Below are 17,392 nucleotides of genomic sequence, written 5' to 3'. Positions count from 1 at the left end.
CATTTATCTTATTTCATTGCTGGAAGAACTAGCAGCTTGATTATTTTATCTTTACAACAAACATAACTTCCTACGCTAAAAGGTTTCTACACGCTTATTAACTGAATAGGAACTGGGACCTGTGTTGTCCTAAACCAAATATCATTAAATTTTCTAATATCCGTAATATGTAGCATGGCTTCCCCCCCCCCCCGCTTCTGTTCAATCGTGCCTCATTCTTGTGGACTGCTTGGACAAATTCATTCAGTTTTCTTGGATTTCAGAAGTGATCTACCATTGCTTCCTTCTTAGGGCTGAGATGGAGTGATTAGCCTGAGGTCACCCAGCTAACAATACAGTAGAATAGAATAGAATAGAATAGAATAGAATAGAATAGAATAGAATAGAATAGAATAGAATAGAATTGGAGTTGAATAGAATAGAATAGAATAGAATAGAATAGAATAGAATAGAATAGAATAGAATAGAATAGAATAGAATAGAATAGAATAGAATAGAATAGAATAGAATGGAATGGAATGGAATGGAATGGAATGGAATGGAATGGAATGGAATGGAATGGAATGGAATGGAACGGAACGGAACGGAACGGAACGGAACGGAACAGAACAGAACAGAACAGAACAGAACAGAACAGAACAGAACAGAACAGAATAGAATAGAATAGAATAACAGAGTTGGAAGGGACCTTGTAGGTCATTAACCCACACCCAAGCAGGAGACCCTACACCATTTCTGACAGATGGCAGTCCAGTCTCATCTTGAAAGCTTCCAGTGATGAAGCTCCCACAATTTCTGAGCGGAATCTGTTCCATCGGTCGATTCTTCTCACTGTCAGAAAATTTCTCCTTATTTCTAGGTTGAATATCTCCTTGATCACTTTCCATCCATTATTCCTTTTTCTGGCCTTCAGATGATTTGGAAAATAGGTTGACCCCCTCCTCTCCATGACAGCCCCTCAAATAATGGAACACCGCTATCACATCTCCCCTGGTCCTTATCTTTACTAGACTCACCATGCCCAGTTCCTGTAACAGTTCTTTATATGTTTTAGCCTCCAGTCCCCTAATCATGGTGGGATTAGAACTCGCCATTTTCTGCTTTCTAGACTGGTGTCTTAAGCACTGCACCAATCTGGCTCTCTACATTATGGCTAGCTTGCTCTTATGTTTTGGGTACCTAAAAAAGGAAGCACCATGGAGAATAAGGAAGATGATGTTGATGGGAGCTATGTAGGAATCATTCTCTAGGCAAAGGGGGCTGAATCATTTTTTTTTAAGTCCAGGAAAAAAGGACAAGCTTTGGAAGTGAGTTGGGCAGGTGCCTCCTTAATTCACTGAGGTATAAGAAGGAGAAGATTCAACACAAAAAGAATTTCAAGGATCTGTTGTTATGGCCAATCTCAATAAATGGAATTTTAACCTTTCTCTGAAGTTGATTTCTTGGTCTGCTCTACCTGGTGGGGTGGACAACTGCTCATTGGTAGCTAAAGAAAAGAAGTCTTCTTCAGCTGACTGTAAAAACAACTTTCCTAGTCAAGTATGGAACCTAACATGCCATACCAACAAGCCAAAAGACATCTTCATTTTGAAGAAGCCACAGCACTGGAATACAAAATGGTGGATGAATTGAAACACTCAACCTTGAGACCTATGGCTTTCAGTAGGCCCCCTTCTGATGCCACAAAGGCAAATTATTTGAAGACTTTCTAGTCCATGTTTAAGAGTTCCTACCTGTCGATGGGATAATTCCTGGTGAGAGAAGACCAGGAACAGAATGGGGCATGATGTGGGAATTCTCTGGAGAGGTCACACTCTGTGTCCGTTTTGGAGGCCGCCCAGGTCTGGAGCTGAGGAAGAAAAAAAAAGTTTACAATTAAGCTGTTGTCTTACACATCATTTCAAAGTTGTTTCAATTGGTAACATGGACTGTAAATAAATTTGTTTCAAGGACGGTTGCTTTTGCAGTTAGATGTAATAGACTTCCATCACTAATTAGATTACATGCTGAATTCATTTTCTTCATTGAAGATCAGCCGCGCTTGATGCATAATTCATAGCCTGCACCTCGTTACCTGCTTCTTCATATTAATATCTATACACAGTTTGAATTGCCTCGTTTGCATATGCTAAAGTTCTACATGGAGCCTTCAGCACGAAAATTATGCACTAACTTGTAATAATTATTACAGTCAGCCTGCTATTGATTTATGAGACTTTTAAAAACCAAATATGTGTAGTACTTGTAATGAATGATATTTTAAGGTTCTTCAGGAAATTAAAAGGCAATGCCTGCCCAAGGAAATGTTCTGCTTGTTTGATTTAATACTACAGTTAGCTGGGAGGTGGAATGGGAGAGTGATTCAGACCTATAGCACATTTTTTCGATGATATGTTTTATTACCTTGCACTACTACTCTGATATCTAGATGATAAATGACAATACATATCTAATATGTGAAAAGGTCTTGCAATTTCTTTATTTTTTGTCATGTAAAAGATAAGTCAAGTTATCATTTAACCCTTGTTCTGGGTAGTGAAAAATCTTGCTTTAAATATGGTACATTAGTCAGAAAAAGGTTGATTGTTTATAAACCATTCTTGAGAAATCATTGTGTTGGGACTTTACATCTGTTCCCCAAGGATACGTTAAAGAGTTTTGAAATGGGGTTGTGTCTGCCTTTGGAACAACTGCACAAGCACAACAATGGGAGAAACAAGTCTTCTGAAGGGTGGTTCTTCTACGCTTCTTCCTTCATTCATGGAACCTCAGAGATACAGGGTACAAGAAATGGCCTCCTGAAACAGGTGATCTCCCAGAGACTTTGTTGAGCCTTGTTTACTGCCAAGGATGATTTCATGCAATAAACTCATGAAAATATCTAACATAAAAAGTGAATGTGAGAATCATTATCTTCATGTTCAAGAATAGTAGGGCTAAGTGGCATATTTATGTGTATTTTTCTGGACTTTGTTTAATAGCTGCATCACAATAGATGGAGGATGGATGCATGCATGCATGCATGCATGGACGGACGGACGGATGGATGGATGGATAGGTGTGTGTGTGTGAGAGAGAGAGAAGAGAGGGAGAGGGAGAGAGGGAGAGAAAGGCAATCATGAAAATAGGACTATTAATTTGGGAAGATCAACAATCTAGTGTGAGTTCTGATTTTTGCAGCCCAGATATGATTAACCCTCTATTGAGAGAGACACAGAACAATTTATAAGTTCTCAGCAAGTATTTTCAATTGACAGTGTATCCATTCTTTTTGTTGCATCCTCTAGATGGAGGTGAATTTCAAATAGTTTAGCTATGTCAGACATTACTATATCAGTATTAGAAGCATTAGAGTTCTTTTGCTTGGGAGTCCGTTCCAGATGCTGAAATATACAATGCTTGCATTCACTGTTGGCATTAGATCATCTTGAGACCCTTCTTTAAAAAAAAAAAAACCTCACCCATCTTTAATAAAGGAATAACGATCAAAGAACAGGGTATTTCCTCCCAATTTAATGACTCAAGACCTTGGGGCCATTAACCTTAACTGGTCATTAATTCCAAGTTAATGGTCAGAATTGAGGTCATTATTAATATAAAGCCAGAAGATTTTTTTTGTTTGGATGAAACTAGATTTTTTTTTCTCTTCCCCTTCTAACAAAACAAAATAATTCCTTTTCTAAAGTTTAAGAGGTAAAAAGCATGTGAGAATGAAGGAATTCTAATATATTTTAACCTATAGTCAATAAGCCCATGAGAATGTTCTGCAGCATTCACAATTTATATATAATATTTTATGCACACACACACACATCCTATATACACATAGACAGATGCACATATACAAACAACATCCTCAACTGACAAGCACAACGGAGCCCAAAATTTATGTGGTTGTGAGAAACTCGTTAGGTGAGTTTTGTCCCACTTTAAGACGTTCCTTTCCACGTTTGTTAAGCAAATTGCTGCAGTTGTGATATTAGTGAGACAGTTGTTCAGGGAATCGGGTTTCCCTGTTGACTTTGCTTGTCAGATGGTCGCAAAAGGGGATCACGTGACCGTGGAGCACTGCGACCGTCATAAATGTGAGTCGGTTGTTAAGCATCTGAATGTAAATCACGTAACCATGGGGACACCACAACGGTCATAACTGTGAAGAACATTCACAAATCACTTTTTTCAGGGCCATTGTAACTTCAAACGGTTCCTGTTGTAAGTCAAGGACTACCTGTATAGATATACACATACACAAATACATACATTGGGGGCCCATACGTTACTGCGAGTAGTCACGTTATTATTTTTTTTCCTGGGGTCGCAGCTGAAAAGAAGGAAAAGGAGAGCCCTTCCAATAAATACAAGGTTTTGAGGAACAGATAGCTAAATTACATCCAAGACCTGGCAGAGATCACCAAGCTAGGATGCAAGTATTAAGTGTTTCATCCATTCACTCATCACACACACACCTCTAGCAATGGAAAGTAGAGAGGTGGCTATTTCTGTCACCTTCTCAACGAGAAGATTCATTTTGGTTCTTTTTACCTGAACCCTCCTTATTTTTCCTGCTGTCTCCCTAGTCTCCAACCTCCATTCCCCCCCCAATATATTTATAAATGTCTTAAGATCTTTGCAGCAACCCAAAAGGACAAAAAGAATTCTGACATTGTTCTGGAACTTTATAGGAGTCCTGCCACCTGGTGTTATTATATTCAGGCCAATCTAGTTCACTATTTATTTGCTAAAAAATTTGCTAAATTTGCTAAAAAAAAAAAGCAAGCTCATTATGCTCATCTTAGGTCTGTTTGTCTTTCTGTTCTTATCAAAAGTACAAAAAAATCTGTAGCCAGCATACTTTCTCAGACTACAACTGAGAAGATAACTAGTTATTTATGTCAAGAGAGACACAAGTATCATAGTTTTTTGATAATTCAGTTTATAAATAGGATATCCTATTTTAAACAAAACATGTCATGGATATATCCAAGCAGTTCAAATAGTTTCCATATAATACTGCACAACAAAAGTCAGTTGTGTTTAATAAGTAACTTAGAATGCTTAACAGCTATTTAGCTTGTATCTTGCTGAGTTTAAAACCTATTTTTGTATTAGCTGAGCAAATAGTAATAAAAAAAAGGTTTTAAATTTACCAACTGTTACTATCATGCCCTAAATAAATAAATGCATCTGTGTTATTATTTTATGAAGCTCTCTGGATTTTGCTGCCTGGATGGGCTCTCAATGCAGAACACACAATTTAAAGCTGTCAGACTTTTCAAGCTACAGGTCCTTTCACCCTGAAATAAATTTAATTTTGTCTCCTACTTAGCCACCACTTCATCAAGTCCTCTTCTGTATCAGTTTTTATAACTGATAGGAAGAATGTAGGAAGACACAGATCCTGCTCATCATTAGAATAGAGTAGAGTAGAGTAGAGTAGAGTAGAGTAGAGTAGAGTAGAATAGAATAGAATAGAATAGAATAGAATAGAATAGAATAGAATAGAATAGAATAGAATAGAATAGAATAGAATAGAATAGAATAGAATAGAATAGAATAGGAAGGGACCTTGGAGGTCTTCTAGCCTTAGAAATCATGTTTAAAAAGCCTGTACCGACTTCCGGTTTTCCATCACAGCCGCCGCGGATGTTGGAAGGTGAGCTCCGTCTTCCACATTTGGTTTTGCTCCGCTGGGGGACCCTGGAAAGGGTTGAAAGTCGCCCTGTAGAGGCAATGAGCTAGGAGGGGACTCCCACTTGATTGCGGGAGGGTGGCAGCACTTCTTCTCGGTCTGGGGCAGCCCTCCAAACCAACGGAGGAAAAACCAGCCATAGTAATATGGCCGGTCACTATGCTGCACACAGCCGAAGAAAAACTTACCACCAAGCACTTCGAAAGCAACGCGGATAAAACTGGGTGAGATCCGATCTTCTTTTTACCCTAAGTACTTTTTTTTTCCTGCAAAAGCTGCCTGAAGTATGCTGCCTCCCCTGTGAGGAGAGAGGGAAGGGAATTTCTATCCCAACCTCTAAGAATAGCTGCAACTGACTACCCAGGGGAATTAAAGCATTGAAAGAACAACTTAAATTTAATTGGATTTATATGTTCCTGAAACTTGGGGACCCAAAATTTTCCTATTTTTATTGGAGACTTTTGCTTTTATTTACAAAAAAGAAATAAAGTTGGAAAAAGAATTATAAAAAATTTGGACTTAAAAAACGTTAAACGTCATCAATGACATCTTGTGGTGATGTTTGGTATTACAACTTGTTATTTCCTAACAGAGACTTGGGTCGAAGCCCAGACCTTAGATAAGACTCTTCTGACCTTGGCACCACCTGTGAGAAACTCAGCTGTAAGAGAACAGCTAGGCAGCATAACTGGCCTACTTGAACTGTGAATGTGAATTTTTACTGACTTTCAGAGTTATATGTGGGGAATTGCCTTCCTATCTCTTTATTTGAGGAATATTAGTTACTATATGAGATGATGAAATACCTTGAACTATAAAATCTTGCTTGACAAATGGCTTCTACTATAAAGACTATTTATAAACACGTGAAAGAGATGGATGAAGACCAGGAAAAGATCCTTTCCATGTTGAAAGCAATATATGAAACCATTCTTTCAGCTTGTGATAAAATAAGACCTAACATAAAAGATCAAGACACCAGCTTAGATACACAAACCCAAACTTTGACTACAATCAAAGAACTAACAACACAGAAGATAACAGAAGTGGAACAATCAAATATCAAGACAGAGGACTCATTTGACCAACAAATACAGTTAATGGAAAATTCAGAAAAGGGAGCGACAACATTGAAAATGGAAAAGTCTTTCTATATAAATCAGAAGAAATTTGAGAAACAAGAAGAACTGATTGAATGGAAGATAAACATATCAGGGGAATTGGAATAATAGGGAGACATATGGGGATTGGAATAATAGATAAACATATGGGGAATTGGAATAATAGGGAGACAACTTAATGAATACAAATGGGCTACTCCTTCCAAAAAAAATGGCAATTAAATGGTCTCCTTTATTTCAAATAACATATATAATAATAAAGTAAGATTTATTTGATGATCTAAAAGCAATGATATGGAAGCCTAGTTGGCAAAGGAAGAAAGTCTGAAGAAAACTGGGGTTTTGATTTATTAAACGGGATAAGGGAAATTCTGGTCATTAGATTTAAAATATTTGGAAATTAGTTGAAAATAAGGTTTTTATCTGTTTAATATTTAAAAATTAGACCTGAAAGAAAAAAAAATATATATTATGAATATGTTTGATTTATTGATTAACCCAGGTAATATATACAATGGTTTTGATTTATTAAAGAGGATATTGTATTATTAAGTAGATGATTTAATATGGTGGGAAATAGATAACTTTTAAGAAATAGAACAAGATTATATTCAAATAGATAAAATGTGTATTTTGGATATTAGATTCTGTTATGAATTGAGATAAGGGAAATCTTGGTTACCTAAAACCTGAAAATTATAAATATCAAAGATTAAATTAGAATATTGATGGGAAACTAAAAATTGGGGAAAAAATTAATAACAAGATATGGATTGTTTATGAAGGTTGAATGTAAAAAAAATAATTAAGATATGTATTAGCTAATAAAATTACTGATAAATGTAATAATGATGTTTTTACTGAGTTGATATAATAAGAACTGTATTAGTTTCAATATAAGACAGTAAATGTCAAGGGGAAAAAAGAGGAAATCTTTGATGCTGTAACTTGAGATTTGTACTAAAGATTTTGTTATTGAACTATTGATTAAACCAGCCACCATGTTGCTTCTTAAATACTTACATGTGAAATTGGAAAATTAATAAAATATTATTTTTAAAAAGCCTGTACCGTTCACATGTCCTCTTTCTTGTTCCTTTACGTAAAAAAAAACAATCAAAACCCACAAAACATAAAGGCCTTTCTGGACAACTTGCTAACTATCACTTAGAGAGGCACTGCTAACAGAATGACAGAGTTGGAAGGGACCTTGAAGGTCCATTTCAGACAAATAGTTGTCCAATCTGTTTGTTGAAACCTCCAACGATAAGAGTACCCACAACTTCTGGAGGCAAGCCACTCCACTGATTAATTGTTCTAACTTCAGGACATTTCTCCTTAGTTCTAGATTGGTTCTCTCCTTGATTGGTTTCCATCCACTGCTTCTTGTCCTGCCTTCTGGTGCTTTGGAGAATAGATTGATTCCCCTCTTCTTTGCAGCAGGCCGTTAGATATTGGAAGACTGCTATCAATGTTACCCCTAGTTTTTTTCTTTTCATCAAACTAATCATTTAGAGGATATATCCTCATGACACAATCTTTGTCTCAGTTTTGGCCTACTGTGGAGGCAGCCTATGTAACACCTCTACTCCGTGAGCTGCATTGGCTTCCGGTTGCCCTCCGGGTGAGATTCAAGGTGCTGGTGATGACCTATAAAGCCCTGAATGGCATGGGTCCGGGATATTTGAGGGAACACCTTCGTCCAGTGCGCTCGCACAGGGAGGGTCTTCTCAGGGTGCCACCGGTAAAAGATTGCTGGCGGATAACACCCAGGGGGAGGGCCTTCTCTGTGGGTGCGCCTGCCCTCTGGAACCAGCTGCCCGTGGAGCTCAGGACTGCCCCCGACCTTCGGTCATTTCGCCGGGATCTGAAGACCTGGCTCTTTGAGCTCTCTGGCCCAGGCTGAGAATTTTAACTGGGGTTTTATTTTCAGGGATAATTTAATCTTTTTAATTCTTTTAACTTTTGTATTTTGTATTGGTGTGATTTTAAAATGCCCTGTAAACCACCCTGAGTCCTTCGGGAAAGGGCGGTATATAAATCTAATAAAAATTTAAAAAATCTACTTTTAAAAGTGTTTTCAATCTTCTCCCACCACAAGTTGTGATGTACAAACCATCTACCAAGACTTTCTCACAGCTTGGTGACAATACAGACCATTTTGGCTTAAGCTATAAGTGCATCCTATTGTGCTCAACCTCAACTTTGTAAGGACCCACTTAGGGATTAAACTTCTACACTAGTCTCCTAGAACTCCAGTAGACCCTTTACTAAACATGTATCCAGGGATCTTTTTTTTTAAAAAATAGCATTTTTAAAAATGTTGGTCAGTTAAATCCCTGGTCAGTTTAACTTAAGAAAAAGATACATTGAGCACATTAAACATATCCTCCTGTTACTAAAAAGTAACCTCTTTCTGCTACTTTGGCCAACAAAGGGTTTTGAGTGGCTATGCTTTCCTGAAACACTTTGCCAACTGGTGCTAGGCCTACTAAGGCATGTGGCCAAATACCTATTTAAAATAGTAAAATTTCTTAAGAACAAACCAGAGCAAATAGGATTCTATCCTTCTTTTTAGCAGCTTTGACATGCCTGTAAGTTTGCAGCAGAAATCTTGACAACCATTGGCGGCACTAAAGGATGACAGTAGCTTTGATGGTTACATTTAGTGGTTATCTGGATTTATGAAATCCAAGTTTGGTAGCCGTAATGAAATTACACCTTCTGGGCAAATTCCTACTGGACCACCTGAATCACACACACACACACACACACACACACACACACACACACACACACACACATTCATACACACACACACACACACACTTTATATAAATATAAAGGTAAAGGTAAAGGTTCCCCCGTACATGCGTGCTAGTCGTTTCCGACTCTTAGGGGCCGGTGCTCATCTCCGTTTCAAAGCCGAAGAGCCAGCGCTTGTCCGAGGACATCTCCGTGGTCATGTGGCTGGCATGACTAGACGCCAAAGGCACACGGAATGCTGTTACCTTCCCACCGTAGTGGTCCCTATTTTTCTACTTGCATTTTTACGTGCTTTCGAACTGCTAGGTTGGCAGAAGCTGGGACTGTCACTGCGTGTATTTACAGGCTGAGACATCAACCAAATATTTTGTTACATTCTCAGTGTGCCTCTTAATAAAATGGAAACAGAAGTCCACCTTCTCCAAGATAACCTGGCCAGAATGACTGGATTGTGCCTCTTTAGCACAACAGCTTTCTACCTGTTGTTCTATTGATGCAGAGAACGTGAGCTGTTTGGGTTAACAGCGAATGTTCAATGCCTCTTCCGCACAAGCCCTTAATCATGACATTGTTCATCATTTGAGAATAGAACGGTTTCAAATTCTCTCCTTTGTTGTTCTCTAAATCCAAAAATACGACAGCCTAATTGTTAAATGATGGGATTCTGAAGTCATATCCATCCTAAGTTGTCCTGGACCTTCTGCTCTGGGAGAAGGATTTCAATAAGATGTGGTCAAAGACAACAAATAAAACTATGTTCTAATTGTGTAACCAACTAGCAAAAGGAGACCAAACGTTGGTTGGTTGTTGTTGTTGCTACTGCTACTGTTGCTAATTGTTTTCCCCCTTATTCCCAACTTCCTACCATAGATTTTTTTTAAAGTTGGGAACTCTGCCTGGTTTACAACTACTGCCTTTCCTAGCACAATGTTGAATGATGGTGTGCAGTTTCAGTTTGCAACCATCCCTATTATTAACCCCAGTTATTAACTAACTGAAATCTGAGACCATACATTTAAGATATATAGTTTTAATAAAGATTTGCTTCAGTAAAACTATTGTGGCTTTGCAGCTCTTCTGGAATATGTTAAATTAAAAGAAAAAGAAATGCATTTCACTAAATAGATTTGTTCCCCTTCGGTAAAATAAGCTACTCTAAAAAAAAAGTTTCCATTACTATGAAAGCTTTTTTTCTCGTTCACCTAGTAATAATTTAAATGCTAACAGTTTAGCTGATCAAATTAAACAAATATAAACAGTTTGTGTAATGACATCAGCAGTCAACAGGGAACATCTGTGTTTTTAACAGTGTTCAGAAAAAATATCCTTTTGTTTACACTAGAGATAATTATAAAGTTTATATTTCTCTGTTCAGTTTAGGAGCATAGCTATATAAAAAAAGACCAGATTATCTTGAGGTCCAAAATAGCAACATGCTTCAAGTGAATGGAATATCCCCCACCCCTCTCTTTTCTCTCTCTCTCTCTTCTTATAACCATCTTTAAATAATAGAAATGAACTTTCCCTGAACTCCTATCCTTTAATGACTGTGGTCCACACTGACCCTCTGCTGCAAGGGGAACAGTGATAGTATCAAACTTTCTGCTGCTAAAGCAATCAGATTCCGTGCAATTGTGCCTAGGCCATTGTAGCACTAAATTCAGGATCTCATAAAACGGGTGCAAAGGAAAAGCCGATTGACCATCCACAGCTTCTATTGTTCAAAAGGAAGACGTTACCAAGAAGCCTTCTTGGACAATAAGAATGTGTTCTGCTAATTGGAACACTGCAACAAAATATAATGGCAAGTCAGGTTTCCTCCCCACCCCAAAATCCCAAAGACTATTGGATGAATCATGAATAACCCAGTGGCTCCAGTCTGTCTAGCCTCCCTAAGCTTCCAAGACGAGGAACATAATTAAATTATCCAGACTTTCTTCTGAATGCTTGAAAGGAACAGGGTAAGGGGTGGTCATGTTTAAAAAGTCAATATTGACTCTTACATTGATCTTCCAATAGAGTAACGGTTGCTTGTTTCACAACAGTCATCTTAAGGACTGCATGAAAATCTATCTGTCTGTCTGTCTATCATCACATTTAGGCTAATATACTGCCCCATAGTGCTTTATAGCACTCTCTGGGAGGTTTACAATGCAGAATTTGGCCCCTCATTTTACACACCTCAGAAGGATGGAAGGCTGAGTCAACCTTGAGCCCCGTCAGGATCCATCCCCTGGTTGTAGGCAGAATTCGCCTGCAACATTGAAATTTAACCACTGCACCACCAGGGCTCCTAAATCTGTTTCTCTCTCTCTCTCTCTCTCTCTCTCTCTCTCTCTCTCTCTCTCTCTCTCTCTCTCTCTCTCTCTCTCTCTCTCTCTCCTTACCTATCAATTTATCTGTCTATCTATCTATCTATCCATCCATCCATCCATCCATCTCACACACAGGCTTTGAGAGCCGATGTTATTTTGCATATCGCTTCCCTGTTCACCCAAACAACTTTATGTCATCTGTTCTTTGCAGATCTTCAGCACTGTAAGAATGATAGAGTTGGAAGAGCCACTGAGGTCCTCAAGATCAGTCTCCTGTCACTGTAGCAAGGCTGTTAGTTGCCTTTATAGTGAAGGGCTGCACAGCGTTCATATGACCTCCTCCAGTGATGGTGAAGCCAAAGACTCTCTAGATAGGGACTTTATTTTCTAGTGTTCAACTGGAATAAGGTTAATATAACTTAGGTCACTAACTCTGCCCTCTGGAACACCAGAGGAAGCATTTAAGTGTCATTTAACCCTTATACATTGCTGACTTTTTAAGCCCCCAAATGCAAATTCCTTTAGTCTCTGTTCATACAACAAGTTTCCAGTTCCCTCATCATCTTCGCTTTTCTTCTGTTTATCAGCTTATCTGAACTTTCTGAAACGTACGGTGCCCAGAACCGGAGCCCAATATTTGAACTAGATTTTGCACAAGGAACAAAAGGACCATGAGCCTTAGCCATGAAAAGCATCTGGGTGACTTTGGGCTAATGCCTCTCTCTTAGCCCAACCCTACCTCATATGGTTGTTGTTGTGGGAGAAATAGGAGGAGGAACGTGTGTTGGATGTGTTTGCTGCCTTGAGTTATTTGTACAAATAATAAAGGCAAGATATAATAAATAAATAAATAAATAAATAAATAAATAAATAAATAAATAAATAAATAAATAAATAAATAAATAAATAAATAAATAAAATGGCATTTGCCTCTTTTGCAGCAATATCACATTGCTGACTTCTTGACCAATTTATAGCCAATTCAGTTCCAAGATGTTTTCACAAATAAAATTGTCCTGCTTGCTTTATATTTCCAGTGTAAAGTGCTAAATATTTTCTTTGTTAAACTTCATTCACTTACTATTAAACCATTACTCTAATCTGTTATTATGGATACTGCTCCTTTTTTCCTACAGAATTAACTGTCCCACCAAATTTCCCTTCGTATAATCACCCATATCTTTATGATCACCTAGAGTTGTTTGAAACTGTGCACAATTAATGAATAAATGATTTAATAAGACATTGGAGAAAAGAGTGCCCAGGGCAGTTAGCACCCCTTCCAATTACCTCCCTTCAGTTTCACGAAGAACATTTGGTAAGAACTTTTGGAATACAACATTTTGAGCCACCTAAGCATTCATTTAAATGTTATGCCATCCAGACCACATTTAATCATCGCAGTTATCAGGCAGTAGTTTGACAAATGACTTGCCAAGATAAAAATATATCCAATGCATGTCTCACAAACAGCTATGCAAATTATCCAATTAAAACCAGCAAACAAAAAAGTGGAACCCTTTCCAAGCAAGAGAGAGGAAACTAGAAAGTGAACGTAGAATTAATCCTGCATTAGCCTCGACAGGACATATATTTGTGTGACCCATTACAATACATCTGGTACTACCTCTGGGTAAGTGATTGATACATTAGTTTGGTTTAGAATGACCCAGTCATAGCAGAGCCAATGTGCATTGATGATGGGAAGGTTGAGTTGGGTTGGATTGGTCTGAGTTGGGTTGGGTTAGGTTGGATTGGGTGTCCCCACAACCTAGGAAGGAAAAAAAAAAAAAACCAGGACCCGAAGTGATCAGCCACCTAGAATCTAGCAGAGGAAATGGATTACAAATTAGTCCCTTGAAATAGCTTTGAAAAGAGCAGGCTGTAATTTAAATGAGTAAGCCAACAAAAGCAATGCTTGTAAGCTGTGACTCAGTTATTCTTCCCTAAACACAATGTAACCTATCACTGAAGCTTAAATGTCAAGTTAGTCCTAACCATAAGGTAGCTGAAAGTATCCTAACAATGGGATATAAAGAAAAACAGAGAGAGAGAATTCATAATTTTGCTCAGATCTGTATACTGAATCAGTGTTTTCACGCTATCAGTTAAACAATCATCTAAATGAAATGGATGAATAGAACAACGGGACATATTGTGGTGATGAAGAGAATAAGATTCATTCTTGAAATTCACCATCTTCACCTGACCTACAAACTAGCTGATGGCATGGTGAGATGAAGGAAAATCCAGATATTTATTTACTTATCAAATTGTTTGCAGTTGTGTTTTCTTCATTAATTGCAATTACTGTTTTAAATGGGCCTTCGGCAACGTGACTTAGAAGATCTAGCATTCTTTCAACTGATTTTTGGAAAATAGCTCAAAAAAAGCTCTCATATCCCTCCCACTGCAGAAAATGGAAGAACGTCCCCACTTTGGGTTTTGATCCTGTGACTCTGTCTGAAAGAAGGAAGAGAAATTGGCAGAAAATGCCTGCTGGAGGTAGTAAATGCTGCATCTGTCCAGATTGTTCTAGTTGGTATCAGGGAGATATTTCTTTTCATTAAGGGTTGATGATAAATCCATGGTTGTTGTTGTTGTTATTAGCAAAGTTGTGTCCGACCCATCGCGACCCCATGGACAACATTCCTCCAGGCCTTCCTGTCCTCTACCATCTTCTGGAGTCCATTTAGGTTCACGCCTACTGCTTCAGTGACTCCATCCAGCCACCTCATTCTCTGTCGTCCCCTTCTTCTATTGCCCTCAATCTTTCCCAGCATTAGGCTCTTCTCCAGTGAGTCCTTCCTTCTCATTAGGTGGCCAAAGTCTTTGAGTTTCAACTTCAGGATCTGGCCTTCTAAAGAGCACTCAGGGTTGATCTCCTCTAGGCCTGACCGGTTTGATCGCCTTGCAGTCCAAGGGACTCGCAGTCTACTAAAGACAAAGAAGCATGACTTATTTCCTTTATTGGGAGAGGTAGGGCTGGATAACCTATACCTAAGTCCAGACAATGCCAGGAAGTGGGTTGTGGTAACAGAGGGTCACTGAGACATGGTCCAGAACAGGAGTGTCAAACTGCCAGCCCACGGGTCAGATGCATCATAGCGAAATCACGCCCACCCCATTGCTGGCAATGGGAAAAAATGTGATATGTCTGCAACGCATCACGTGACATTGCAAGTTTGACACTCCTGCATGTTGAATGTGACCTTGGAAAAGTCACATCAGCAAACCCTTCAGTACAGGATGTGGCGAGACTGAGGATCAAAAGGCAGCCACTGGCCTTTGCCTCCAGAAATTTGAAAAGAGCACATGTTCCTTTAGGTCATGTCTGAACTAAAAATAGTTCAGAGTTGCATTCAGGAGTACCTTTAATAGGCCAATGCTGGTAACAGAAACTGGGAATCCATCAGTAAAAGCAGCTCCCCGAGGTTCTCACTTTGCCAGTCTACTGGACCATAGATGGCAGGAGAAGGAGGAAGGTGGTGGTGGTGAGGAGCAAACAGAACAGAGGGAGTTCCAGCCTCTAAGCAAATATTGGAAAAAGCCAAGTGCTAAAGAAATAGACGGAAGACAAAGAACAGCGGACACCCCCCCACCAAGAAAAAGTATGCTGATTCTGAACAACATCACCGTTGTTGTTTCTTCTTGGGAGTAGATTAACCAATTAAGAGATTTTTTTTCCTGTGTCACTAAGCGGCTTTTGTTTGTGAACTCAGAGTTTTATCTTACGTTGCAGGGAAGGCAGAAACTGCTCTTTATCTCAAGAGACGCTTTAGGGAGACGCGCTGCGAAGTTGTGTTTCTGGATGTGTGCCATTCCCAATTCCTACACAAGCACACACATGAACCCTCCACTTTCACCGGTGTCTAGGAGTACGCGCTGCGTTGTCACACCCGTAGGTAACACAAGCCCACTAACATTTGCTGTTGGTTCTCCTTTTAAAGAGTTGCGCTCTCATGATTAAAGGACATTTTAAGAAACTGCACAGAAGCAGACAGAAAGTAAGTCTGAGGGTGGTCCGAGATACAAGTGAAAGGAGGGGAGCACAATGCAATGTCCAAAAAGTGAGATGAATATAATCCAGATGTGGATATACCTCACACATTTCTCTGGAAGGCAGTCTCACAATTCTTGTTGGGAATGTTACACGGAACAGCTTTTTCTCTTCACACTATCTGGAGAAAAGATAGAGTATAACAATATCTGCCGTAAAAAAAAAAAAAAACCACCAAGAAGCAACGAGAAATAGATTTCTAAGCATATGTCATGAAGGAAAACAGCAAAAAAATAATTATGGGATCTGCTTTAACTCTGTATTCATTTAATTTATCTGAATTTATCTGACTTTACAAAGAAAATTCCCTTGCAGGCACCAATCTAAACCTGGATATTATCTGCCTCCTTTTAAACCGTTAAAAAAAAGTTTTTAAGCCGCTTCTTTTGTAATAAAAACTTAAATGTGTAAGCGAGCTTTATAGCACAATGGACTGAACAGCAGAACCACACATTAAACAAAAGACACCTTTGAACTACTCTTTACACAGAAGACAAGCAAGATTTTTCAGGACAAGCATTTGCATTTGATAAGAAAAATAACCAAAGCCTTGAAGTAACCCTGTTTCAGATTTCTTTTTTTTTTAAATTTTAGAAATATATTCCTGGTTGATATAACACAACTTTAAAAAATTAAGTTGTCATTGCCCTTTTAAATCCCTTCAACTTGAATTCCCTAATTGTTCCCTCACTTTATCGCACTGTACCAGTAAGTAAATAAATTAACAAAACAGCTTTTATCGCAGAGAATAACCTTTTAACTGAAGGATTATCTTTAGTTTATTTTTCATTTCTTTCACTGCAGACAGCCGTTCATGCCTCATTGATCAGTTTGCTGAGGTGGTGACCAGAAAGGAAAACAAGGATTCTTAGCTATTGCCGAGCCATATATATATAAATTATGATGCCCATTTCAAAATTAATTCTATAAGGCTGCAAATAACAGCCTTTATTTAAATTACGCTGGGATACGCAGCCCGTTATCTATTTTAAAATATCAAGTGCTTTGTTGGTTATTATCTGAAATATCTTATGAATCAAAATAAATGTTATTTTTTTTGTATGCTATATGCAAATGAGCCTATTCTTTTTTAAAAAAATCAGACGTAAGTGAAATTGGTACATTAGAAACGGGAGGAAAACAAACAAGGAAAGCTCATTGAGATGTACGGAGAATTAACATAAAATGTTCCTCGCCTGCAACCAACATCGCCTCAAAGGCACTTTGCATTTATCTGCTTCACTGACAGCGTCATGGAAAGAGTGGTATGGTGGCCTTACACCTCCATGTTCTCATCTGGCAAAGCTGAGATGTCAAGGCAATCAGAGAAGGGAAATATTCAGTGTCCCCAACGGGCTTCTTTCAAAAGGCAACTGGACTTTCTTGGGTTTTTCCTTGAAAACGTTTCACTTTTCGTCCAAGACGTTTCTTCAATTTCTGA

The 17,392-nt window shown here is 38.4% G+C and overlaps 1 protein-coding gene across 1 annotated transcript in view; it reads right to left on the bottom strand.

The window, feature by feature from the left end:
• The window catches only part of DACH1 (dachshund family transcription factor 1), an 806,874-nt gene that overhangs the window by 195,487 nt on the left and 593,995 nt on the right, over window positions 1-17,392 (bottom strand). The window contains exon 3 of the mRNA XM_083362338.1: window positions 1,734-1,849. Coding sequence (XP_083218464.1) covers window positions 1,734-1,849 — 116 coding nt within the window. The remainder of the gene's footprint in view (window positions 1-1,733; window positions 1,850-17,392) is intronic.

Source organism: Vipera ursinii, assembly GCF_947247035.1.
Source record: "Vipera ursinii genome assembly, chromosome: 4".
Lineage (NCBI taxonomy): Eukaryota > Metazoa > Chordata > Lepidosauria > Squamata > Viperidae > Vipera > Vipera ursinii.
This window is presented reverse-complemented; position numbering and strand designations above follow the sequence as displayed.